General features: G+C 35.8%; 1 protein-coding gene and 1 pseudogene across 1 annotated transcript in view; one reads left to right on the top strand and one right to left on the bottom strand.

Moving 5' to 3' along the window:
* Window positions 1–411: 411 nt before the first annotated feature.
* The window catches only part of PIGK (phosphatidylinositol glycan anchor biosynthesis class K), a 135,531-nt gene continuing 108,137 nt past the window's right edge, over window positions 412–27,805 (top strand). Inside the window, exons 1-3 of the mRNA XM_019919992.3 lie at window positions 412–876; window positions 4,285–4,338; window positions 11,823–11,914. Of these exons, the coding sequence (XP_019775551.1) occupies window positions 784–876; window positions 4,285–4,338; window positions 11,823–11,914 (239 nt within the window). The 5' untranslated portion in view covers window positions 412–783. The remainder of the gene's footprint in view (window positions 877–4,284; window positions 4,339–11,822; window positions 11,915–27,805) is intronic.
* On the bottom strand, window positions 24,878–25,467 carry LOC141276910 (protein tyrosine phosphatase type IVA 1 pseudogene; annotated as a pseudogene).

Here is a 27,805-nt window from a genome sequence, read left to right on the forward strand (position 1 = left end):
GAGATGTCTTAACTCTATAATTACAGAAAAAACAAAAATTTCACTAATTTCTCCGGGTTCATACTTTTAATAGGTAATAGATCCCAAGCCTGTTAGCTGAAGCACTCACCCATCTTTTCATTTGTAATTGATCCAATTACTCATCTTTTTGTGCCCCAAAGCTTACTCTTCCCACCACATCATGCTTCATATAGTCAAAGTACTGGCAGCCCGACGCGAAAAAGGAAATAATTTCTTAAAGTTTATGGGTTCACACGTTTTTCTCTCTCACCTTTCAAAAAAGTTTTAAAATGTTACATCCATTTTACGATATAAAAATAAAAAATGTAGGGCTTCCCTGGTGGCGCAGTGGTTGAGAGTCTGCCTGCCGATGCAGGGGACACGGGTTCGTGCCCCGGTCCGGGAAGATCCCACATGCCACGGAACGGCTAGGCCCGTGAGCCATGGCCATTGAGCCTGCGCGTCCGGAGCCTGTGCTCCGCTACGGCAGAGGCCACAACAGTGAGAGGCCCACGTACCACAAAAAAAAAAAAAAAAAAAAAAAAAAATCAAAAATGTAGTCATAGATAAAGTACTCAAGTCCTTCATCTACTGTGCCCCAGTTACCCGGGAAACTCAAGATCTACGGAAGCGCGGGCTTCTAAAGGCGGGCGAGGGGCCAGGAGGCGGGGCAGGCGTCGCAAAGAAAACAAAACCAAAACAAAAGTACGCAAAACCCTGCCCCGCGCTGCTTTACGGCACTCGCTCCGCCCCTCCAGGTGCGCGAGTCTGAAGCCGGCAAACATGGCCGACACCTGTTTTCTCGGCCAGGGTTTCTCTACCCTGGTAGGGTTATTGCTCTTGCCCTTCGGCAGCTTGGCCGCTAGTCAGATCGAGGTAGGAGTCAGGCCCTCTGAGCGACAGGGCCCTGGGGGGACAGCTGTGGCCTGGCTGTCAGCGCCCAGCAGATGTCCGATACACAGCCGCCGAGGGAAGCCTTCTGGAGTCACCCACCAGCCTCTTCCTAGGCTGACTGGGCTGTGGGGAGGGTGTCGCAGGGGACGGGATAGGACAGTGTCCGTCTGTTTCAGCCTTTTAAAACGGTGAATGAAAAGAATCAAGTCCTGGGCGGCGGGGGAGGGCCTGATCCTTTGCTCCGACGAGCGTGCAGTCCCTAGCTGGTGAAAGGTCAGCGTATGAGTGCCGCACCTACTTTTTCCTGCTACCAAACTATAACGCTCTCCTTTAATAGGAATCAGATGGATACGGTGTTTTATTTTTGGCTCACACTACGTTCTGGCGCGTTACAAAGCTTTTACTATCCCCTGTACTCTGACAATACCTTCGTCCAGTTCTGCAGCCTACATCTCTAGCATCGTTTTTCAGAATATCCAGCTGGCTTAGGGGCCCAGATAGTCAGCAGACAGTTGAAACTTTGTGTCCAAAGTTTTATATTCTGCCTACCCCACCTCTTGTGGGGTTGCTTCTAAGCTAGAAACCTAGGGTTTTTAAAATTAACTCCTCTCTTTATTTCACATTTTAATCATCACTAAATTCTATGTTCTGAACTTTTAAAATTGCTTTCACCTGTCCAGTTCGACTGGCTTAATGCAGACCCTGGTCATTTCTTGCTTAGATTATTGCAATAACTTTATCTTTTTTCCTCTAGGCTTCCAAACTCCCTTACTTTAGTCTTCATCAAATGTAAACCTGATCACATTATTCTTCTGATTGAATCTTTTCAGTATTTTTTTCATTACATACAGAATAGAGTCTAAACATCATGATCTGGTCTCTAAGCAGAGACTTTTCCATTCTTCATATAGGACCCCATTCTCCCCACCATCTCAGACCTTGAGCTTAGACCAGCGGCTCAAAACTTTTTGAATACACATCCCTACCAGTTAAAAAGAGAGCATGCACTCCCTCTTTCTATTCATGAATTATTGCTAATTTATATATTCAGTATTTATAAAGCATATTGTTTAGATAATGTAAACTTAAATAGAAGTTCTATTGTCCTTATTTAGTAGGTTATTTTGTATACTTCATTTTGGATACCATTACCCTTTTTTGTAGTTACACAGTTGTGCTTTTTTACATTACCATATTTCATTCCTCCAGTTTCTTCTGTTTGCTTATTTACTAAATGCAGTAAAAGCTAACCTCTGTAGAATCTTTCCCTATCCTTTACTTTTGCCTTTACTGTTGTAATTTGTGCACTTAGCTAGTATAGCACTCGTCTCTTATAACCCATGTATTCTTTGTACTCTGTTATTACATCATCTTTCACTTAGATGATGGTCTGGCCTAATTGGTCTGGCTCAAGTCATTCTTTTTTCTTTCCAGTCTGTTCTCCAAGCTGCAGCCCGAGTAACTTTTAAATATGCAAATCTGATCATGTCACCCGTATATACCTTAATGCTGCTTTAAGGATAAAGAACTAAATCTTGATTATGACCCATAAACAAGGCCTTGCATTCTTTGGCTCCTGCCTACACCTCCAGTTCTCTCTCCCGCTCTCTCTTTTTCAAACTTCTAGTTGTGCTAATCTTTCAGTTTCTAGAAATTTTTAAGCTTCCTTCTGCCATTTGGGCTCATGTTCCCTCTGTCTGGAATTATCTTCCCTCTTCTCATTATCTTTTGGATCCTAACCAAATGTCACTTCTCTAGAGAAACCTTCCCTGACATCCCTGCCTGCCCTTCCCCCTCCCATTCCCTGATCAGGTTAGGTCCCCCTATTATACTCTTTTATGATACTGTATATCTTACCTTTATAGAATTTGTAGTTTGTCCTTATCTGCTTAATGTATGTCTATCAAATTGGACAGTAACCTCTTTGGAGGCAAGTACTAGCACTATTTTTGCCCATCGTTGTATTCTGAGCACTGAACAGGGACTGGCACATGGTACCCAATGAATGTGATGAATGAATGAACGTTACATAGTAGTGTAATGTGTTTGCATGCTTGTCTTCTTTATTGAACTCTGGGATTCTTGAGAGAAAGCAGCATGTTTTTTAGTGACTTTTTTGCATCCCTGTACATTACATGGTACCTGGCACATAATAGGTGCTCCACTGTGTGTAGAATGAATGAATAACTTTGCAGTGTCTATATTGTCTAAACAATCACAAAAGAGTTTTGCCATCTCAATTTTTTCACTGAAGTCTTAATGATGTGAGGATTTTGGAGCTGGAAGGGACGTTAGAGGTTATCGGGTCAACTCCCATTTCTACGTGAGGAAAATCAAGTCTACAGAGCTAAATGACTTAACCCCATTCTCACAGTCAGATCTTCAAATTCCTAAACCACTATAGCACATTGCTTTCTTTAGCATCTATGCAGCTGTTGAGAAAGTTTAAAAAGAAATATATATATATGGCGCGCACACACACACACACACACACATATATGACGCACACACACATATGACGCACACACACTGAGTGAATTTTTTATTTCATTCTTTCTGAAATTTTCTTGCCAGCTGAAAATTAAAACAGCTAATATTTGTTATACAATTACTATGTTCTAGTCACCATTCCTACATTCTGTGAGTCAGGTAATGTTATCATTTTATAGGTGGGGAAATGGAAGTACAAAGAAATTAAGCAGCTTTCCTAAGTTTATACAGCTAGTAAGTAGTAGGGTCCAGATTTGAATCCAGGCAGTCTGACTGTTCTAGTAATTAATACTGTTTAGGGGCAGATCTGAAATCATTATGGTTTATATTCACTATTATTTTAATATATAATAAAAGTCATGTTCATTAGGTGTCTGGATGGTATTGGATGCTGAGGTTTTTAATGTTCCATGATGGGAAATATAATTCAGACTTTAACAGATTAGCAAAATGGTACATGGAAGTATGCTAGAGAATGTGTTTAATCACATATATTGGTGAGTTAAAATAAAATAATAGGAAGCACTCAGCACAGAGTAGGAGCGAATATTGAATGAAATTTCAGCAGGAAGGGTATTAATATATGTGAATCAAGAAATGAAATGTCATTCACAATTTGAAGATTGAATAGAAAATGAGAAGCATGAGGAAGAGCTGATTGCATTTGAGATAAAATGTTTTAAAACAAAAATCCCCTCTTGCAGTAGCCTCCTGCTCCCCCCAAATAAAACTATTTTGTCTTTCATAAGGTCAGATACTAGAATATTTATAAACTTGCATAATGATGGCTTACTGTTATTACAACTGTAAAAACTCCGTGAATCGTAACTGTCCTTTATCAGTCTTTATTCTGGGAAATGTGACTTTCTTTTAAGCTTTTTGCTATTATTTGACTAATAGGATCAAGCGGAACAGTTCTTCAGAAGTGGCCATACGAACAACTGGGCGGTTTTGGTAAGTGTATTCTATAAAGGTATACTTCGTTGTTTACATTAGATGTGTATCTGAGAAATTTTGTGTGAATCAAATTCTTGAAAATAATTTATATCTTATAACAGAAATTATTTTCATTTAGCTATATTTTAAATTGATCACATCAACTAATAATATCTTTTGTCTTCAGTGTGTCTGTCAAGGGGTGATGTGTCAATACATGGAAAAATAAATTAGGGATCCTATTGTGAAAGGGAGCATTTTATAAAGTGTAGAGTTATTTTAATGATGGAAACTGGTAATTGTATTTCTTATCTGTAATATTTGTTTATAGATACTCTCTACTTTGGCTATTTTGTTTTTATTTTTTAATTATTTTTTTCTGTTTACAAAAATAAATGATCATTGTAGAAAATTCAAGTTACACAGAAAAGTTTAGAAGACAAATTAATTTTATGTTACTGTGATTAAATAGAATAGCAACGTGGGTTCATGACTCATTTTCTTGTTCTTAGGAACAAAAACCTTTTATATGCTACTGCCTCGTAAGAGATTTTATGAAGGAATTGAACAAAAGCTGCTCATGATAAGGAGATGGGTTTTCAGTGACCACTTAAATTGGGGAAAACTATGAGGAGGCAGGCCATGATCCACCAATTTGAGAAGATAACTTGCTCTATAGGAAACTAAGGGCACTTCCAATTAGTCTCTCTATAGGAATTCTTAAAAGAGGGAATAACTGCCTATGTGCGACAGCTAATTGCCAAAGGGCTCATCTTTTAGAATAGGAGCCTATTAGCTTATACTACACACACATTGAAGTCTTCCTTGTTCTGGGAAACCTTTAACTGAGCCCCTCTCTAATCTCAGCAGCCTAGGTCTCAGATGAGAAATAGAAGGTGAAAAAGAATTACTTCTGAGTATTTGACAACTGCAGTTTTCATGTTTTGTGCAATATTTTACACATTAACTCTTAGTAGAGTGAGACTTCAATAAATTGTACTTTCTTAAGTGGAAAATTATGAAATTTGACCAGGGCCAAGTTGAAAGTATAAAACATACATTTCTTTAAATGTTACGTAGTTCAAATTAAAGAAAAAAAATATATGTTTTTCCTTCCAGTTTGAATTAATTTTAATCTTGACTAGATGATCAGAGGTAAATGAAATGCCCCTTCGCTCTTGTAATATTATTGAGAAAACTTGCCACCAGAGGGAGATAGAAGGAAAGTCAGATTCTATTTTAGTTTCAGGATCTGCTTTGAATAAAACATTTTTGTCTCTGTTTAATAAAAAATGTTACAAAGATAATCCATACTCATGGTTAAAAAAAATAATACTGATGGGTAGTGATTTTGTTTCTAGCTTTTTGGTTTTGATTTTTGCTAATGTAGGCAATATTATAGTGAAAGTCCTTGAACACATATTTTTACATGCTTATATGAGCTAAATAAAAAAATAAGTACATTTTCAAACTTGATATATGTTGCAAATTACCCTCTTAGAAGGTTTATATTAGTTCACATTCCCATAAATAGGATATGAGTGTTTTGTCCTCATATCTATAGTATTTGCCCTCATACTATTGGCAAGGGTATTGTCATACCCTTGCCAATAGTACGAATTGTCAGACTTTTGGATACTTATCAATTTACGTTTTTTTTTAAATTGTTGTATAACTACTTTACAATGTTGTGTTAGTTTCTGCTGTAAAACGAAGTGAATCAGCTATATGTATACACATATGCCCTCCCTCTTGGACCTCCCTCCCCCCAACACCCATCCGACCCATCTAGGTCATCACAGAGCACCAAGCTAAGCTCCCTGTGCTATACAGCAGGTTCCCACTAGCTAGCTATTTTACACATGATAGTGTATATATGTCAATCCTAATCTCCCAATTCATCCCACCCTCCCTTTCCCCCCGTGTCCACACATCCGTTCTCTACATCTGCGTCTCTATTCCTGCCCTGCAAATAGGTTCATCTGTACCATTTTTTCTAGATTCCACATATATGCGTTAATATATGATATTTGTTTTTCTCTTTCTGACTTACTTCACTCTGTGTGACAGACTCTAGGTCCATCCACCTCACTACAGATGACTCAATTTCGTTTCTTTTTATGGCTAAGATTGCATTGTATATATGTGCCACATCTTCTTTTTCCATTCATCTGTCTATGGACACTTAGGTTTCTTCCAGGTCCTGGCTATTGTAAATAGTGCTGCAATGAACATTGTGGTACATGACTCTTTTTGAATTATGGTTTTCTCAGGGTATATGCCCAGTAGTGGGATTGCTGGGTCATATGGTAGTTCTATTTTTAGTTTTTTAAGGAACCACATACTGTTCTCCATAGTGGCTGTATCAATTTACATTCCCACCACAGTGCAAGAGGGTTCCCTTTTCTCCACACCCTCTCCAGCATTTATTGTTTGTAGATGTTTTGATGATGGCCATTCTGACTGGTGTGAGGTGATACCTCATTGTAGTTTTGATTTGCATTTCTCTAATAATTAGTGATGTTGAGCATCTTTTCATGTGCTTCTTGGCCACCTGTATGTCTTCTTTGGAGAAATGTCTATTTAGGTCTTCTGCCCATTTTTGGATGGGGTTGTTTGTTTTTTTCATATTGAGCTGCATGAGTTGTTTGTAAATTTTCGAGATTAATCCTTTGTCGGTTGCTTTGATTGCAAATATTTTCTCCCATTCTGAGGGTTGTCTTTTTGTCTTGTTTGTGGTTTCCTTTGCTGTGCAAAAACTTAAGTTTCATTAGGTCCCATTTGTTTATTTTTGTTTTTATTTCCATTTCTCTAGGAGGTGGGTCAAAAAGGATCTTGCTGTGATTTATGTCATAAAGTATTTTAACTATGTTTTCCTCTAAGAGTTTTATAGTGTCAAATCTTACATTTAGGTCTTTAATCCATTTTGAGTTTATTTTTGTGTATGGTATTAGGTAGTGTTCTAATTTCATTCTTTTACATGTAGCTGTCCAGTTTTCCCAGCACCACTTATGAAGAGACTGTCTTTTCTCCATTGTATATTCTTGCCTCCTTTGTCATAGATTAGGTGACCATAGGTGCATGGGTTTATCTCTGGGTTTTCTATCCTGTGCCATTGATCTATATTTCTGTTTTTGTGCCAGTACCATACTATCTTGATTACTGTAGGTTTGTAGTATAGTCTGAAGTCAGGGAGCTTGATTCCTCCAGCTCCATTTTTCTTTCTCAAGATTGCTTTGGCTATTTGGGGTCTTTTGTGTTTCCATACAAATTGTAAAATTTTTTGTTCTAATTCTGTGAAAAATGCCATTGGTAATTTGATAGGGATTGCACTGAATCTGTAGATTGCTTTGGGTAGTATAGTCATTTTCACAATATTGATTATTCCAATCCAGGAACATGGTATATCTCTTCATCTGTTTTTGTCATCTTTGGTTTCTTTCATCAGTGTTTTATATTTTTCTGAGTACAGGGCTTTTGCCTCCTTAGGTAGGTTTATGCCTAAGTATTTTATTCTTTTTGTTGTGATGGTAAATGGGATAGTTTCCATAATTTCTCTTTCTGATCTTTCATTGTTAGTGTATAGGAATGCAGGATATTTCTGTGCATTAATTTTGCATCCTGCAACTTTACCAAATTCACTGATTAGCTCTAGTGGTGGCATCTTTGTGATTTTCTATGTATAGTATCATGTCATCTGCAAACAGTGACAGTTTTCCTTCTTCTTTTCCAATTTATATTCCTTTTATTTCTTTTTCTTCTCTGACTGCCATGCCTAGGACTTCCAAAACTATGTTGAATAATAGTGGTGAGAGTGGACATCCTTGTCTTTTTCCTGATCTTAGAGCAGATGCTTTCAGTTTTTCACCATTGAGAATGATCTTTACTGTGGGTTTGTCATATATGGCCTTTATTATGTTGAGGTAGGTTCCCTCTGTGCCCACTTTCTGGAGAGTTTGTCATAAATGGGTGTTGATTTTTTTCGAAAGATTTTTCTGCATCTATTGAGATGATCATTTGATTTTATTCTTTAATTTGTTAATATGGTGTATCACATTGGTTGATTTACCTATATTGAAGAATCCTTGCATCCCTGGGATAAATCCCAGTTGATCATGGTGTATGATCCTTTTAATATGTTGTTGGATTCTGTTTGCTAGTATTTTGTTGAGGTTTTTGCATCTATGTTCATCAGTGATATTGGTGTGTAATTTTCTTTCTTTGTGATGTCTTTGTCTGGTTTTGGTATCAGGGTGATGGTGGCCTCATAGAACTTGTTTGGGAGTGTTCCTCCCTCTGCAAGTTTTTGGAAGAGTTTGAGAGGATAGGTGTCAGCTCTTCTCTAAATGTTTGATAGAATTCACCTGTGAAGTCATCTGGTTCTGGACTTTTGTTTGTTGGAAGATTTTTAATTACATTTTCAATTTCATTACTTGTGATTGGTCTATTTATATTTTCTATTTCTTTCTGGTTCAGTCTCTGGAGATTGTGCTTTTCTAAGAATTTGTCCATTTCTTCCAGGTTGTCCATTTTATTGGCATATAGTTGCTTGTAGTAATGTCTCACGATCCTTTGTATTTTTGCAGTGTCAGTTGTAATTTCTTCTTTTCCGTTTCCAATTTTATTGATTTGAATCCTCTTCCTTTTTTTCTTGATGAGTCTGGCTAAAGGTTTATCAATTTTGTTTATCTTGTCAAAGAACCAACTTTTAGTTTTATTTATCTTTGCTATTGTTTTCTTCACTTCTATTTTATTTAGTTCTTGTCTGATCTTTATGATTTCTTTCCTTCTACTAGGTGTGTCCCTAGGTGTGATGTGGGTCTCTTGTAGAGACATATATGGGTCTTGTTTTTGTATCCATTCAGCCAGTCTGTGTCTTTTGGTTGGAGCATTTAATCCATTTACATTCAAGGTAGTTATCGATATGTATGTTACTATTACCATTTTCTTGTTTTGGGTTTGTTTGTGGGTCTTTTTCTTCTCTCGTGTTTCTTGCCTAAAGATGTTCCTTTAGCATTTGTTGTAAAGCTGGTTTGGTGGTGCTGAATTCTCTTAGCTTTTGCTTGTCTGTATAGCTTTTTATTTCTCCATCGAATCTGAATGAGATCCTTGCTGGGTAGAGTAATCTTGACGGTAGGTTTTTCCCTTTCATCACTTTAAATATGTCCTGCCACTCCCTTCTGGTCTGCAGAATTTCTGCTGAAAAATCAGCTGGTAACGTTATGGGGATTCCCTTGTATGTTATTTGTTGCTTTTCCCTTCCTGCTTTTAATATGTTTTCTTTGAATTTAATTTTTTGTTAGTTTAATATGTGTCTCGATGTGTTTCTCCTTGGGTTTTTACTGTCTGGGACTCACTGTGCTTCCTGAACTTGGGTGGCTATTTCCTTTCCCATATTAGGGAAATTTTCAACTATAATCTCTTCAAATATTTTCTCAGAGCTTTCTCTTTGTCTTCTTCTTCTTGGACCCCTATATTTTGACTCTTGATGCGTTTAATGTTGTCCCAGAAGTCTCTAAGACTGTCCTCATTTCTTTTCATGCTTCTTTCTTTATTCTGCTCCTTGGCAGTTATTGCCACCATTCTATCTTCCAGCTCACTTATTTGTTCTGCTTCAATTATTCTGCTATTGATTCCTTCTAGTGTATTTTTCATTTCAGTGATTGTGTTGTTCATCACTGTTTGTTCTTTAGTTCTTCTAGGTCCTTGTTAAACATTTCTTGTATTTTCTTAATCCGTGCCGTCATTCTGTTTCTGAGATTTTGGATCATCTTTACTATCATTACCCTGAATTTTTTTTCAGGTAGGTTGCCTATTTCCTCTTCATTTATTTGGTCTTGTAGGATACCTTGCTCCTTCATCTGTAACATATATTTTTGTCATCTCATTTTTTTTTTTTTTTTTTTTGATGAGTGCTGCTGTGTTCCTTTGTTGCTGGTCGTTTGGTGTGAGGCATCCAGCACTGGAGTTTGCAGGCAGTTGGGTGGAGCTGGGTATTGGTGCCAAGATGAGGACCTCCGGGAGAGCTCACACGATTAATATTCCCTGGGGTCTGAGGTTCTCTCGTAGTCCAGTGGTTTGGACTTGGCACTCCCACCACAGGAGATCAGGCCTGACCTCTGGCCCGATAATGCAGGGATTCCTCCTGTCCCCTTAGGTGTCTGAGGTCCTCCACCAGCGCCTGGTAGGTGCCCTAGTTGTGAGGAGACACGAACTCTGCGTCCTCCTACTCTGCCATCTTGACTCCAGTCAGAAGCTCCCTTGCTCACCAGTGAAAGCCAGTGCTCAGAGTTCATTACAGTCCCTGGACCCGCTTCACAGTCATCCTCAGCACAGGACTCTAGGCAGCCACTCAGCATGAGCTGAAAGCCATTTACCATCCTCACAGTGGCTGGAAATCTGCTTAGGGAAGGCTTCAGCCCAACAGAAACATCACAAACCTGTTTTCTTATATTATGACAGAAGTTGAGCATCTTTAAGACTTTTATTGTCTATTTTTAATACTTTTGTTATGAAATGCTTGCTCTCATCCTTTGCCCATTTTTCAAAATTGGGCTGTTCATCTTTTTCTTATTGGGTTATAATTATTTCAAGTTTTTCATTTCTGTTAGGATTTTATGGTATATATTTTTTTATGTAGTCAAGAATTTTAGTCTTCTCCTTATTGGATTCCAGGTTGAAAATTCAGTTTAATAAAAAAATCTTGTGGTTCCGTCCTATTTACAGGGGCAAGAACATTTGTGGTATTCTCAAAACTGTCATTACACTTACTATCAGCAGAACAGTGTGGTAGGAGGTAGGAGGATACTTAGTGGATAGATATATTACCAACTGATCCCAGTCTCTGGTTTCTCCTTTGGAATGAGCATTCGAGAGGGCTGACTTTTGAGGCATGGCATTAGATTTTCCTAGTATCTTTGTTATCTTTTTTAAGGATCAGTTTGTCTTTAAGTGTAAAACTTGTTGAAATCGTTTCTAGTTTTCTGTTCCGTTCAACAGCTTCTTTATAATGCATTCCCTTATGTGCATATAAACCTGTTTTCTATGCTTTGTTTTAGTCTCTCTCTTATGTTTTTCACAACTAAAATTAGGAAGCAATCCAGAGTGAAAGGAATATTATATAACCCAATGTAGTTAATATTCTTTTCTATTCTGTGAAGAGATTATGGGCATTGTCTTTGGTTCTAAAGAATTTAATATTTTAGAAATAGGAACATTATAGAATCATAAATTGAGAGTAACTAAGTTTGTTCAGTATTTGATTAAATTCCCTAAATATTTGTTTTCTCTTAAGCTGAATGTTTTTTTGACTAGTGATGAAAGACCTTTTTCTAGAGAGATTGGTTTTATTGACCATTCTTTATGTGCTTTGCTGTTTCTAGTCCTGATTATGACATACTCTTTTTTTAGGTATCTCTACATCCTACTTAAAGAGAAGTAATTCTGTAACTCTGTAGCTTATTTTGATTCCTAAAAATAATATATTTGTTTTATTACTTTAGGTATGTACATCCCGATTCTGGTTTAATTATCGACATGTTGCAAATACTCTTTCTGTTTATAGAAGTGTCAAGAGGCTAGGTATTCCTGACAGGTAAGTATTCTTAATAAAGCTTAACTCTGATCCTCAGTGAAAATCACCTTTAGATGATATTATATTTGTCTTTTTGTGTTGCTTTTGAAAAACATAAAGAAACCTAACTTGAAATTATCTTGTTGTTGTTAGAGCATAACTATCATGTATAAAATAGTTCTTACTTAAGAGCATAATTGCAAATTATATAAAACAACAATCAACACTAAGGTAAAAAGATTTGATAAAGTATAATTGTTCAGTGTCATTTATTTAATTATTCAATGCTTCAGTCTGGGTTTAATTTTAGGCAACAGAAGGCAATTCTGACCGATTCAAGTAGAAAAGGTATTTATTGAAAGCATATTTATTGAAAGCATATTGATTAGTTTACCAAATTGCTGGGAAGGCTGAGGCCTTAAAGAGTCAGGAACAAGAGAGACTACGTAACAGAAAAGACATATCTAAAAATCAAGGCATAAAACCAGTCCAGTGATAGGAATGCACCTTGAATTGCTGATGGCTAGACTCAGCTACCACATTACTGCTACCGTTGCCTTTGGAAACTTAATGTTGCTTCTGTGGCCTGCTGCCAAAATCTGACCTTTGCCGTCCCAGCTTCTTACTGTCTCTAGCTCTTAATTTAGAGTCCTTGGTGGGAATGTCATGTTGGCAGAATATAGATTAAGTGCCCATGTCCATGCTGCAGGGGTGACAAGAAGAATGACTATGTGGCATTGTTAGCTTCTCTATAGGGAGGGGGGGCTCTACCTTCTGTGAAGACTCATAAAGTGGTATATTCCCTAATTATATGAGGGAGCTCAAGTACTAAGCAGAACTCCCACACCTCCACCCCTAAACACCTGTCCTCTACATTTGGTTTGTCAGATATGATAGATCTGTTTTTTGCTACTTCCAAAGCAGTTATAGAAGAAATTGCAGTCAGTTCAGTTATTTAGGTTTGATTTACTTAGTTCTGTGTTCCTCTCTACCTGTGAGGTAGTGTGGAAAGAGCTTTGCAGTTAAACAGATCTGAGTTTGAAATCTGGGTTTAGTGGTGATTTTGGTTAATCATTTCGTGATACTAAGCCTATTTCCTTAGCTATTACATGGTAGTGGTACTACCTTCTTTGCAGGATTTAGGTACTTACAGTAAAGTGACTAGAGATATGTATAAAGTGCTGCAGGAGAAGAAAGGAAGCAGGGCATGACTCAGGAAACAAAGTTATCTTACAGTCTATGTCAATAGATCATTTTAGCCTAAGAAGCTGACAACTATAGCCTTGGAACTGTAATTTAATTCCTGTATTTCATCTGGAAGTTAAGCCATCTTGGTAATACCATTTTTTAAAAGTACATTAAATTAAGTCTGAGAAAGGATGATTTGTTATATCAGATTTAAGAATTATTCTTGTAATTAGCTGATTACTGTTATTTGTTAATTAGTTCTCAAATAGGTGTATGTGGTTAGTCTGTTGATTTTTAACTGCTATTGCTTCTATACCCAATGTGCTCCTTCAGGGAATTACTATGCATGGCTTGGCAGTAAGTTTCACTTTGGTAAATGAGTCTTTGTCCTGTCTATAAGTCATGAGGATATGTTTAAATGATTTAAGTAAGATTTAGAAGGACTTTTTAGAAATAGAATATAACTGTAGGATATATTTTATATATAATAATTAGTAAGTTTGTCCTTAGGTTTCTGAAGAGTATTCTTTAAAAGCTTATTCCTGTTTCAGATGCTTTCCTGTCTACATCTCTGGTTATGAAGTCTTTGTTGGAGAATGAATTGGGGATTGAAACAGTTGATGATTTAAAACATTTACTACTTAATAAAAAGCGATCAATAGAATAGATTCTATTTGGCTTTTAGTCTATTATCGTGAATACTCCTCTTCTTGGTGACTTATCTCACTTTACCCCTACCTGGAATTAAGTATAAAAATATAATTATAAGTAAATTTTAATCAGAAAGTAATAAACAATTATGAAATAACAGTTTGGAAACTTAAAATCATTGAGTGGTTTTCAGTTTTAAAGCTTGAATTTCAAAATACAGTTTGAATTTATTTTATACATTATGGAACATTTTCAAGTTAAAACAGTATTATCCTAGCTTCTGACGTATATCATAGCTTCTCAGGCTGTGTATCTTGAGAAAAATGAGTGGTCACTGCATTGAATAAAAATTATGAGTAGAACTCTGTTTTATTTTGTTTTACCTTATTTGCTTTTTAAAAGGAGCATTTTACTTTGTCTTGCAATGCAAAGTATTTGCATTTAGTTTTTCCATATACTTCAATAAGAAACTAGTTCATGTCAGAAATCATTTACCGAAACACACGACACAGATGATTGCCTTTTATTGTGGAAGTTCACATCAATTCCTTAGATCCTGTTTGAAATGTCACATTAATTGTGTCAGTACTCTTGTTCTGATTTCATTTTGATTTTCTGTCTGTATTTCACCTACTCCAACCATACTGAGCTATTCTCTTTGCCTGGAATGGTTGTCTATACTTCTAGCTCACTGCCAGCAAAACCTGGCCGTGATTCTGAATCACTCAAGGTACATGTTAAAAATACTGATTTCTCGGCTTCACCCCTGGAGATTCTAATTCACTAAATCTGAAGTGAGTCCTAGACATCAACTCTATATGTGGTTCTGGTGCACAGTCAAGTTAGGAAGCACAGCTGTAACTTTTACCTGACCTTCCAAATCACTTTAGTACTTCAAAAAAGTATTCTTGACCTCCTTGTTTGCTTTTATGGTATCCTTTGTCTGTACTTTGATTATAACATGGTTATGCTAATTATAGTATGTCTCCCTCATTAGATTATAAACTCCTTGAAGGGAACAAGAATTATATTTTATTTCACTTTGTACTTCTAGCATCTAGCACAGTACTTGGCACATAGTAGTGCTCAGTAGGTATTGGATAAATAAACTTGTGACTTGGAAATACTTTAACCAGTTAGGCAAAACAAACACAAGTCTGTACTTTAAAAACATTTCTGTCTTCTAAAGTGTGTTAGTCTAGTTTTTAGCAAATGTTAATGTTATAAAAGACTTTTTAATACATAAGTTGACAGAATTTTATAATACTGTATCAAAATATTGATTCAGAGAGGGGATCTTAATGGTTATGGGGGAAAATAAAAAGACGTGCTCATAAGTGGTTCATAATTACCCTCCACCTTATCTATTATCCTTTTCATACGTAGGTTCCATGGAGTTCAGGTGTCTTGCACTTTGTGCCCATGCTTTCTGTAACCTTACCCACCCTCAGAGATTTTGTTTTTCTTTGCCTGGTTTTAGCTTCCTGAAACATTTCATTATTTTTAGGAAATTTTATGTCCTCAAATACTTGTTTTAGACTAAATCCCTGTTTTGCTACCTCCAGTACGCTTTAAATGCTTAAGATGAGGAAGCGAAAAGGCATTAAGCAGGGCTTAGGTTCTAAAGTCAGTATGTGAAGCAAAAATTTAGCTAAAATTTTTCTTGTGAAGTTTCTTAAATAGCACATAAAGCACAATATAGTATTATCTTTCATCAAGTCTAACATAGCAGTTTTAGAGCAGTGCTAGAGCAAATTAACTGTTTTCTTTTTCTTTGGTGGAACATTTGATGAAGTGGTTCACTTAGGATTAAGGGACATGTTTTATGAAAAATGGCCATATCTTTAACACTAGAATTGTGATGCTCATGCTGTGAGAGGCACATGGGAATTGAGACTGAGGGAATGTAGAATTGTAGCTCCCATCTCATCTCATGTTTACTTTGGGGAATAAATTCATTGAGTAATAGGGTGGATGAAGTCTGTCTTTCCTTTTATTTTTTTTGGCTCAATTCATAAGAATTAAGTTTATGGAGTTAAATGTGTATATAATTTTTCTTAAAATATGATTTAGCTCTGCTACGAGTTGGGTGGATATGAGTTTTTGTAACGATTCTTATCTGATAAACTATTTCTATAGTTAAATCCAGTAGCTTTTCTTTTTTTAAAAATTTTTTTTATTGAAGTAGAGTTGATTTACAATGTTGTGTTAATTTCTGCTGTACAGCAAAGTGACTCATTGATGGTCCAGTAGCTTTTCTGACACTATTTTTTCCCTTACTCTGTATTTTAATCATTATGTGAGATTAATATTCTTAATTTAAACCTTTATTCATCTCCCCTTACTCGTAAACTCTTAGGGTATGCAAAATAAAGTTCAAATCCCTTATGCTGGAACTCAAGGCTTTTGCAGTCTGTCCATATCTAATATTCTGATCATTTAATTTCAATTCCTTATGCTCTAACCATACCTTCTTATAAGTCTCTGTTTGGGCCTCTGTCATTGCCTTACACTGGTCCTTCCGTCTACAGTTTTTTCCTTCCACCCTCCTTTCTAGTTTTCCTATGCCCAAATTCACTTCATACATTCCCTAACGCTTTCTCAGTCCTTCTTGCATAAATATTTTATTTGTACTTCTATCATGGCACTTTTTTGTATGTATTGATCTTATTTCTTCAAGGTAGGTTCTGATACTATATTTGTATTCCTCCCAGTACATTCTGTAATATATTGTGCAGAGTTGAATGAATGAATAGTATGCTAAAGATCCCTAGTTAAGTGGAACCTAATTGGTCTAGATTAGAAAGGAAATATATATGAATATTGCTTATTTATAGTTTCTTTAGATCTTTATTCTTTTTTTTTTTTTTTTTTGCGGTACGCGGGCCTCTCACTGTTGTGGCCTCTCCCGTTGCGGAGCACAGGCTCCGGACACGCAGGCTCAGCGGCCATGGCTCACGGGCCTAGCTGCTCTGCGGCATGTGGGATCTTCCCGGGCTGGGGCACGAACCCATGTCCCCTGCATCGGCAGGCGGACTCTCAATCACTGCGCCACCAGGGAAGCCCTAGATGTTTATTCTTAAGCTGCACTGAGCTAAAAGTGCCCTATAGTAGATTTTATAAACTATTCCCTGACTCCTACTTTTGGGATCCATGGGTGGGGTGATCTCACCAGGGAACTTCAGATTCATTTCCTTCTATGAGAAGTCTATAGAGTCTTGCCTAAGACAGGTTATTCCCTATCTTCCTACTGTTTAAATTCCCTCAGAATGCACTTTTGAGGTTTTGGTCTCATTCTTTTTAACTTCTTTCTCAAGTAATAAATATTAGAATTAGAAATGTGAATTCTGGTAATGTTGTAAATTAAAAAAGAAAAAAAAATCACTAACTGCCTGTTATTGTTGTTTTAAAAATCAGATTGGTAATATAGCTTTTGACAGTTTTTATTTATTTATTTTTTACATCTTTATTGGAGTATAATTGCTCCACAATGGTGTGCTAGCTTCTGCCCTACGACAAAGTGAATCAGCCATACACACACATATGTTCCCACATCTCTTCCCTCCTGCGTCTTCCCCCCTCCTACCCTCCCCATCCCACCCCTCCAGTTGGTCACAAAGCACTGAGCTGATCTCCCTGTGCCATGCGACCGCCTCCCACCAGCCATCCACCCCACGTTTGGTAGCATATATATGTCCATGCCACCCTCTCGCTTTTTGACAGTTATTTTTTATTCTGCTGTGGATTTGATCTTATACATAAGAAGATATTGTGTACGGGGGAACATTAATAAGATACTTCAGGAATTTTCTTGTATAATTTCTCATTAAAACAATATGGAGAAGGGCATGGTTATTACGGTTCATTGGAGATGCTTGTGACTTTCCGATAAGGTCAGCCAAAATGGACCCCTACTTTTGGCCTCCTCCTCCATCCCCTCTGCAACACACATTCACTATCCACTGTCCACCATAATTCAGATACTGTGTTAGGGATTTTATAAAGAATTATTTATTCCTTGAACTTTTATGAGAGAATCCCCTCCCCTCCCTTTTTACATATTAAAAATGGTTACTCAGAATGGTTAAATGACTTGCTTAAGGTACATTAAAGGCACTGTTAAATAATAGAACCAGAATTTGAATTCAGGTGTTTGGACTTTATGGCTGGAGCATTTCAATTATTTCACAGCTATCTCCTCCCTAAGAAATTACAACAGGTAATATTTATGTAATATTTACAATTAGAGAATTCTTTTAATAACATGATCTCATGTTATTCTTATGACAGTCCTATAGAGGTTGGTAAAATTATGCACACTGATCATTTAATACCTTATTTAATTAAAAAGTGTATATCTACATGTTGAATGTGGTGCTTGTGAAAATCATTCATATTAATTGAATAATATAAGGAGCACCTTCCCATTTTCCTATTTTTTCCAGAGTTTTTACTATTTTCTAAGTCTTCATGATTTCATGCTTCATGTACTTCATGCTTCTGTACTTCAGCAGCTTTGTAGCTGTTTATTCCCTGTCTCTAGTCTCTTTCCCCCTCCAGCCCATCCTACACACAGCTGTCAGAATTATCTTTCTCAGACACTGCTTTTATCTTTTAACTCCCACAATTAAGAACCTGCAGTGACTGTTGTTTCTCTAAAAAATCCAAAAATTTCAACCAGTGTTCAGTCTTTACTGCTTTGTTAATTACAAGTTACTATGTTCATTTGTTGATTTGTTATGATGTTTACTACATAATATTTATTCACTGTTATTTCTATTTTTTTTTAACCATTCATCCCACTTAGAACACTTAGAATATCCTCTGTGCTGTCCTTTCCTACCCATATAGCTTTCTTTCCTTTGTGTCACTATGTAGAACTTTGCAGAGTACCCTGTACATGGAGGTTACTGAATGATATTTTTTAAACCATTACAGTTAATTTATAAAATTTTCTCAATAATTAAATATATAGTTAAAACTTTATTACTGTTTTTATTTTATGATTTCACCTCCTTTTTTGTGAACAAAAGAACTGAATAGTAATAAATATGCTTTGTAAATAATTTGTGATATATTATCATAGTTATTGTCAAGATAATATTAACTCATGCCTTTGAGTGTTCTGCTTCTTGTCTTCTGTCATTTCCCAACAGTTTTTTTTTTTCTCATATACTTTGTAAAACTACAAATGATAGTGTTTGAATATAGATACGTATTCTGAGCAGTCTGTCATTTTACTCTCACGTTGGCAGCTGATCTGTCTGCCACTCCACGTGATATTCTTGGTGAAGTGCATAATATCTTGAATAGGTAAACGTTTAGAATAGTTAAGAAGCTGAAATGTGCTCTGAGGAGGAGAATAGTGACAATGCTAAAAGGAGAATGTTGGCCAGTGCTATCATTCTTTTATGTTTAGATAATAAGATCCATATTGAAGACTAAGGAGACCATTAAGGGTTTTATGGAACAAAGGGGAAATTTCTTTATTAATTTGTAAATAGATAGAAGGGTTTTGGGCTGTTGAAGAAGTGAGAGATGCTTATTTTTCATCAATACCACAACGTCTTCATTCCTGACACTATCTTCATATCTGGGAATTTGATTTCCTTGACTTTGGTCTTCTTTTGAATTGTCTTGGGTCTTGTTCTTCCATATTAAGTTTACAATCAGCTTGTCAAGTTCTTAAAATCCTTTTGAGATTTTTATTTGCATTGCAGTGAGTTTTAGATTAATTTAGAGAGGATGGGCTTCTTTATGGTATTTTATCATTCAATTTTATAATTCAATTTATGAATAAGGTATATGTACATTTAATTATGTGTTTAACATCTTTCAACTAAGCTTTATAATTTTGTTTTTGTTTTTTAAAACATATTGGCTTTTTTTAAAAAATAAATTTATTTATTTATTTTTGGCTGCATTGGGTTTTCCTTGCTACGTGCAGGCTTTCTCTAGTTGCGGCGAGCAGGGGCTACTCTTTGTTGCGGTGTGTGGGCTTCTCATTGGGGTGGCGCTTCTCTTGTCATGGAGCACGGGCTGTAGGCACGCAGGCTTCAGTAGTTGTGGCATGCAGGCCCAGTAGTTGTGGCTTGCGGGCTCTAGAGCACAGGCTCAGTAATTGTGGCACATGGGCTTAGTTGCTCCGCGGCATGTGGGATCTTCCCAGACCAGGGCTCGAACCCGTGTCCCCTGCATTGGCAGGTGGATTCTTAACCACTGCACCACCAGGGAAGTCCAAGCTTTATAATTTTTAATTTTTAGTTTTTGGTAGAATTTTTAGTTGTCATATTTTTTTGGTTGAAACTATAAGTGGTACCTTTTAAAAATACATTTTCTTACTTCTGATGCACATGCAGTTGGTTTTTGTGTATTGTTCTAGCAACTCACTGAACTCTTATTAATTTTAATAATTTGACTGTAAATTCTCTTTTGGTAGCCATAAAATCTAAATGACAGTTTTCTTTCTTTAAAATCTTTGTACCATAAATTTTTATTCTTCAAAAGTTTTTCATATTTGAAAATTTGGGGATAAAAGTTGTCTTTAAAGACCTCAAAATTAGTAGTCCGGGGAAATCCTTTATTTTACACATGAGAAAAATGTGTTCCTGAGAGGTAAAGTGACGTTTAAGGTCAACAACTGTGTGGTGGCAGACCTAATGCTAGAATCCTTGTATAATGATTATATTATATTGTGTTGCCCAATTCATCAGTAGAAATAAGTGAAATATTGAAGAAAAAGGATAAATGAAAGCAATTAATTAAAAATAAGTATAACTGTTGATACATCTTAGGACGTTGATGTTTGCAGGATAACTCAGTATACTGGATTTACTATTGTAAATAGTAATCTAATAACCTTACCAAAATTACAGTAGCGTGTCTTCAGAGCTTTCGCCTATGATAAGCTTTCTTTAGAGCTGTCCATCTATTTTAGTTTGAAAATAACTCAGAAAATTATTTTTATTTTCACATTGGCCCTCCAATAGAGTGCACCTGTTGGCGTCTTATGTCAAGTTTTTATGTCAGAATGTGCAATAACTTGATTTCCTAAGTATTTGTGATGGCCTTGTTAAATAGTCTTGCTGAATGATTATTTTAAAATCAATTATAAACCAATTTAAGATTCAGTGGCTTCCAAGGATTGTGTTGTAAATGCAAATAAATCACAAGTTAGATTGGAGGCATTTAGCATAATGTTTAAGAGTTCAAGCTCTTAAACTGTCTCTATTTGCTGATGACATACTATTATGTATAGAAGACACTGAAGAGACTCCACCAAAAAATTGTTAGAACTAATAAACAAAATCAGTAAAATTGCAGGATACAAAATCAATATATGAAAATCTCTTATGCCTCTACTAATAATGAACTATCAGAAAGAGAAATTAAGAAAACAGTTCCATCAAGAACAATAAAATACTTAGGAATAAATTTAACCAAGGAGGTAAAAGACCTGTATGCTGAAAACTATAAGACATTAATGAAAGAAACTGAAGAATACACAAATAAGTGGAAAGATAGTCTGTGTAAGAATTAATACTGTTAAAATGTCTGTACTACCTAAAGCAGTGTGTACTACCCAAGTGTCTGTACTACCGGGTGTAATCCATATCAAAATTCCAATGGCATTTTTCACAGAAACGGAAAAAACAACCCTAAAGTTTGTATAAAACCACAAAAGACCCCAAATAGCCAAAGCAGTCTTGAGAAAGAAGAAAAAAGCTGGGGGCATCACACGCTCTGATTTCAAACTATATTAAAAAGCCATAATAATCAAAGCAGTATAGTATTGCATAAAAACAGATGCATAGACCAATGGAACGGAATAGAGAGCCCAGAAATAAATCCACACATATATGATCAGTTAGTTTACGACAGAGGAGCTAAAAATATACAATGGGGAAAGGACAGTCTCTTCAATAAATGGTGTTGGGAAAACTAAACAGCTACATGTAAAAGATTGAAATTAGAACATTTTCTCACACCATATATAAAAATAAACTTAAAATGGATTAAAGACTTGAACGTAAGACCTGAAACCATAAAACTCCTAGAGGAAAACACTGGCAGTAAGCTGTTTGGTGTTGGTCTTGGTGATGATTTTTTGGTTTTGACGTCAAAACCAAAGGCAACAAAAGCAAAAATCAGCAAGTGGGACTACATCAAACTAAAAAGCTTCTGTACAAAAGGAAACCATCCACAAAATGAAAAGGCAGTCTACTGAATAGGAGAAAATATTTGCAAATCATATGTCTGATAAGGGGTTAGTGATCAAAATATATAAAGAACTCGTAAACTCAATAGCAAAAAACCAAACAATCCAATCAAAAATGAGCAGAGGATCTGAATAGACATTTTCCAAAGAAGACATACGGCTGGCCAATAAGTACATGAAGAGGTGCTTAACATCATTAAGCATCAGGGAAATGCAAAGGAAACCACAATGAGATATTATTGTAAATAATCTAGAGATGATTTAAGGCACAGGGAGGATATTGCTGTGTAGGTTAACATGCAAATACCACGTCATTTTATATAAAGAACTAGAACATCTGTGGATGTTCATAGGGATTCCTGGAACCAACCCCCTGCAGATACCCAGGAACAACTGTATTGGGGAACCAATAAAAGGAGCCTGATACGTTTGATGTCATATAACTTTGGGTAGGTGCTAGGTTGGTCTGAGAAATACGAAGGAAGAAAGACAGTTGGTGGGGGTGGGATACACACTAATTTAATTTACTTCTTTTCCTTTCTTCTTTCTTTTCTCCTTTCCTTCTTCCTCCTTCCCTTTTCCAACCAACAAAATATGTATTGAGAGCATATGGTGTTTAGAATACACTTGCCAATTTTTGTAATTTCAACTGATGTGGGGATACAAGGAAGAGAAAAGGGTAGAGGAGTGAACTATAACTTCCATGAAAAACCTAAGTGCTTGGCTGGTGACAGTGGGAGTGACCTCAAAATAAGTCAGACTCAACTTGACATTTCAACATGGAAAGTGGTAATAATAAGTATTTCTAAGAAATTTCTGAGAACTTCTAGTGGAGAATTGATACAAACAATGTTGTAATTCTCTGTCATGTTATATCTGACTCAGGGATGTTAAAAGGATAAGTGAAATTAACATTTGTGAACATAATTTGATTTCTTTGTAGAAAAGTTATTTCACAGAGTTTTATATTAATGATTTCTAAGAATTTGACCTGAGCATGAGTGGGAGATTACTCAATTCAGTAAAAGGTACCCTGACATTAAATCCTTATACCTACCCATTAACTTATATTTAATTATATCCATCTCCAAGGCTTCAAATCATGAAATTCAGATATGTTATTTCAGAAAGTAAAACCGTATTAATCAGAACTTAATTTACCTAAACTGTCAGTTTTTTTCTACCATACTGGAAGCAAAGGACAATCAAATAAAATCATATTAGGGAGCTTGTTCTACAAATATATTTTCAGATTTATTCTCGACAAGTAAAAGCTAACTTAATATTCTGTACTTTTTCTATCTATTTTGTTATATTTAATAATAGATATTCAAAAGTTAGCTTTGATATACGGATAAAGATTTTTATTTAGTAGATTGATTATACTTATACAAGAAAGTAGTTTAGATATTGTCTTTTTTTTTTTTTCCATTTCATTATTTATTTAGATGTTTAGCTCTCGCACTAGGTTTTTACAAACTGGTGAACACTGACAAATTATTTGTCTCATAGAACTATAACTACATATTACAAGACGATATAAGTATGTGGTCAAACTAACATTAATATACATCACCATTTGATCAGTTTCATAATAAACTATCAAGTATCCAAGTATTGAGTTACACAGCTCAAAACGCATAGAAAAATTAGATGTCTGCTCAGTTCACTAGCAGAAACCCACTTTAAAAAAAAATGATTTATTTATTTATTTTTGGCTGCGTTGGTTCTTCACTGCTGTGCACAGGAGTTATCTAGTTGGGGCAAGCAGGGACTACTCTTCGTTGCAGTGCTTGGGCTTCTCATTGTGGTGGCTTCTCTTGTTGCAGAGCACGGGCTCAGTAGTTGTGGCTCGCGGGCTCCAGAGCGCAGGCTCAGTATTTGTGGCACATGGGCTTAGTTGCTCCGTGGCATGTGGGATCTTCCCAGACCAGGGATTGAACCCTTGTCCCCTGCATTGGCAGGCGGACTCTTAACCACTGCGCCACCAGGGACATCCCCACTTCTTTTTTTTAAAAGGGAGGTTGGGAAGAGAAGAAATAAAAGCACATTTCAAACAAAAATAATAGCTGGTAAACAACTTCCAGTAGGTATGGAAAAATAACAAGAATTTCAAATATTTTATGACTAAGAATTAGCTACAATAACAAAACATCTTTATCTTTAAAAAATATTTACTAAATTAAAGAGCATATTCTACATATTCTATACAAGGTAAAGGCAGTATCTTACTAGAAATATTTAATAGCCCTCTCCTGTTCCTTTTTAGGCTCTTCCTGTTAAGTGGAACACAAAAGTGCAAACATTAAAATAATTGTAAAGCTTTTTTGCTTGGAGATGTTAAAGATATACTTCTATATACAACGTAGCTTTTCAAAATGTAGATTTTCCATAACAGCACAAATGATATTTATGGAAAGATATTAAATAACACCATATGACTTGGTAAAAAATTTAACAAAAATCAATGGTTATGCAAACCTGATGTATACTGGTATGAATGTGGGCAAATGTAAATGTAAAGTGAGCAAGGAAATAACTATATAGGCCCTGCTTTCAATGTAAGAAATGACTGAAGCAGTAAACCACATAAGATCTAGAGTATTCTTAGTTCCTAGGGTTTTAGTTCTATATGATAATAAAAAACATACAAGTGTTACACTGGATATGTTGGTACCTAATCTTCCTAAATTTCTTATGCATTGAAAAGATTCTGGCATGGGAATAGATTTAAAGACTTATAACTCAGTACTGCATGAGTTCAGGAATTGGAACAAATGATAAACAAATTTGAAATGCTGAACAGCAAGAATCTTTTGCTAAGTGTCCAAATACGTTGATCGTAACCTAAACATAGAAGTTCTGTCAAGCAGGTAAACTGGTAAAATTGCTTTTCAATACTCTTGTAAAAGCTTCATTAGACTTGTTCACTGAGCCAACTTCTTGGCTAATATGTGCAACAAATTAGGTCCTGTTTGAAGTTCTACTTCCAAAACAACAGCATCAGACACCTCAGTTTTATTGACCATTGAAGTCTTTGCAGCACAAACACATTTGAGAATGATACTTCTCTAAGTACAAAAGTTGCTTGATGTTAAAATCTCCATGCTGCTTTTGTTTTCTGACCTGTACTGCATCTTCCTGTTTCATTCTGCCATCTATTAATGCTAGGGCAACAAGCAGTGGAGCTGTTCCAAGGCTTGCAACACGGTGAACAGCAGTATAGTAACCAGGTTCTTCATAAAACTTGATTTCACAAGACGTAACTAGCCATCAACAATAAGGTTGGATGGTGGTGCACCTTCATGAAAAGGCCAGTCAAGAACATGGATGCCTTCTTTTTCCATAAGAGCAGTGTCGTCGTACATTGCTTTACATACTCTTACTATTGTGGTAATCCATATTTCTTAAGTTTCTCAATAGCTTTGTTCAAGGTCTCTTTGGTTGGATTGTGTATAATAAGAAAAATGTTTTTGTATGTGCCTTCAGTGGTAGTTGGGCAGTTCATGCAAGACATGTTAATTTAGTCAAAAAATACTCATTAGGGCTATGAAAGAATTAAACAAATTGAATACAGAAATGATGTAAAGAAACTTCAGCTTATTCCACTTGAAATTCTCAGTGCTTTGAGTATGAAGTTGGGAATAATGGGGAATGAGATGAACCTCCTAAGAAGAAGAAAGTCTTCAATCCTGTAATACTGAGCAACAGAGAGGAAGTGTTTTGAGGCTCACCCTGTCTAGGTCAGAACTGGAAAATGCTCTGTGGATTTCAGTTCAACACTTTTGTGTCCAGGTAACTGCTCTTATGCGGCTTCTTGATGGAGGTGGTAATGAATTTCTACAGCTCTTATGTCCTCATAAAGGTCATGCTGTGCTTGGCAGTAATCTTCACTGACCTTCAGAAACTCCGTAAATGTGTGATGACAGAAAGGATTATGTTTACTCATTGAAAACTGTGGCCTAATCATGCAGTGGGTACCAAAGTGGCAGCGACACAGGCAGCTGCGGTTGCAGCGCAGGGCGGGGCTCCGTGGTGGTCGGTTGCAGGGTGGAGACAGTGCAGGTGTTGACAGGCAGCAGGCAGGTATTGGGTTTTGAAAAATAGTTGAAATCAGAACGTTCCATTCCCCAAGCATTCTTTGTCTGATTTTATCATTATTAAAAGAAGACTTTGGGAATATTTTTCAGTTTTTTTAAAGGTGAAAACAGACTTAAAATCTGTAGCTCTAAAATTAAATGATTTGCATATTTAAAGTTTTAAAAATATTTGTAATGAAGTTTAAAGGATAAATTTCATTGAGTCATGAACAATGGAAATACTGAAATGGGATTTTTATGAGGAAGGTGATGTCCCCTTAATATTTGTTGATGCGAGGATAGAAATTATTACAGATTTTCTTTTGGCTCTGCTCACTATTTGGGAGTGAAAGTGGAGTGAAAGGCAATGTATTCCATTCTGCCAAAGAATGTAGTAATGGGTGGAAAGTGTGTGGACTTTGAAATCAAATCTCATCTCTTCTGCTTACTAGTCATGCAGCTTTGGGCAAGTGATCTGCCCTCGCTGAATTTCCTTATCTTTAGAATGGAGACAATAATAGTCTTCACGGGATTGTTGTGATTTAGTGAGAATTAAGTATCGGAAAAGACTGCAGCACAATGCCTGTCACACAGTAAACTCAACAAATATTTGTTTCCATCATCTTGTCATCTTACCTTGTTTCCATTTTTCCATAGCTTCTAATCTTATGTTTTTATAATCTTATTGAAATATGAACTCCAAAGTTGATAACTTGGGTAAAATAGTAAGTGTACAATTTAATATGGTATGGTTAAATCAAATTTATGTCAGTTAACACCATTATAATGCTTTAAAAATTGTTGAAATATATTAAATTGAGATTTATTATTATCTTCCAGTTAATTATCCTTTTGTCTGTCATAGTCTCCATTTATATTTTTCCTCTTTGATTTTTGTCCTAGTTGACTTTTTGATCGAATTGAAGAACAGAAGTGGTAGTAAAATACTCTTCACTATCCGTGTTGTGTCTCTGTATTTTATTCTTTGCCAAATAGATTTTAAAAAACTGATAAAAGTGATACCTCAGAAGCATAGCCATCCAAGTCTTCTTAAAGAAAAGAATATCTGAACTTAATTCTTAAGAATATCTTTCTTAGTGCCCAGAGAAATTAAGAGGACCTTTTCATTTACTTGCTATTCGAGAATAGAAATGTACCAGAGAAGGCTTATTAATGATGTTTGCATATATTTTGCACGCAAAATGTGCAGTTCAGGCATTGTGGTCAAGTCCTAGGAAACTTTGTAGCATCCTAGTGAGGTTACATATAGACTGCTAAAATCTACTGATGTTAAGCAAGATTCCAAGATACTTGTCATAAAAGTAGATGAGTTGGGGAGACTGATTAGGTCAGTACAGACCATTACTGGAAAAATAACAAAAGTAAAATTTTTGTTAAACATGAGAATATGAGAAAGATTGCATATATTGATTTCCATTATGATGGATTGTATACAATATATCCAATTGTATCCTGTGTCTTTTGACAAAAGTAGGTTATACTAGATCAGTGGATGCAATATTCTTTTTTTTTCTTTTATTAACTTTATTAACTGAATGTTGCCAGTGAATTTAAAATGTTATTTTTTCTGAACAACTAAATACAGAGCTCAATACCTTTAATTGTTCTTCGAATTAACTGCATTTGATCCAGTACTTTAAATTTTACAAACTGCTTCATAACACTCTACTCAGGTTATTTCTGTTTCATTAGTATGTCATTTATTGCACAAAGCTTAATATTATGCTTTATTTATTTATCACACATTCCTCTGAT

This window comes from Tursiops truncatus, chromosome 1 (genome assembly GCF_011762595.2).
Source record: "Tursiops truncatus isolate mTurTru1 chromosome 1, mTurTru1.mat.Y, whole genome shotgun sequence".
NCBI lineage: Eukaryota > Metazoa > Chordata > Mammalia > Artiodactyla > Delphinidae > Tursiops > Tursiops truncatus.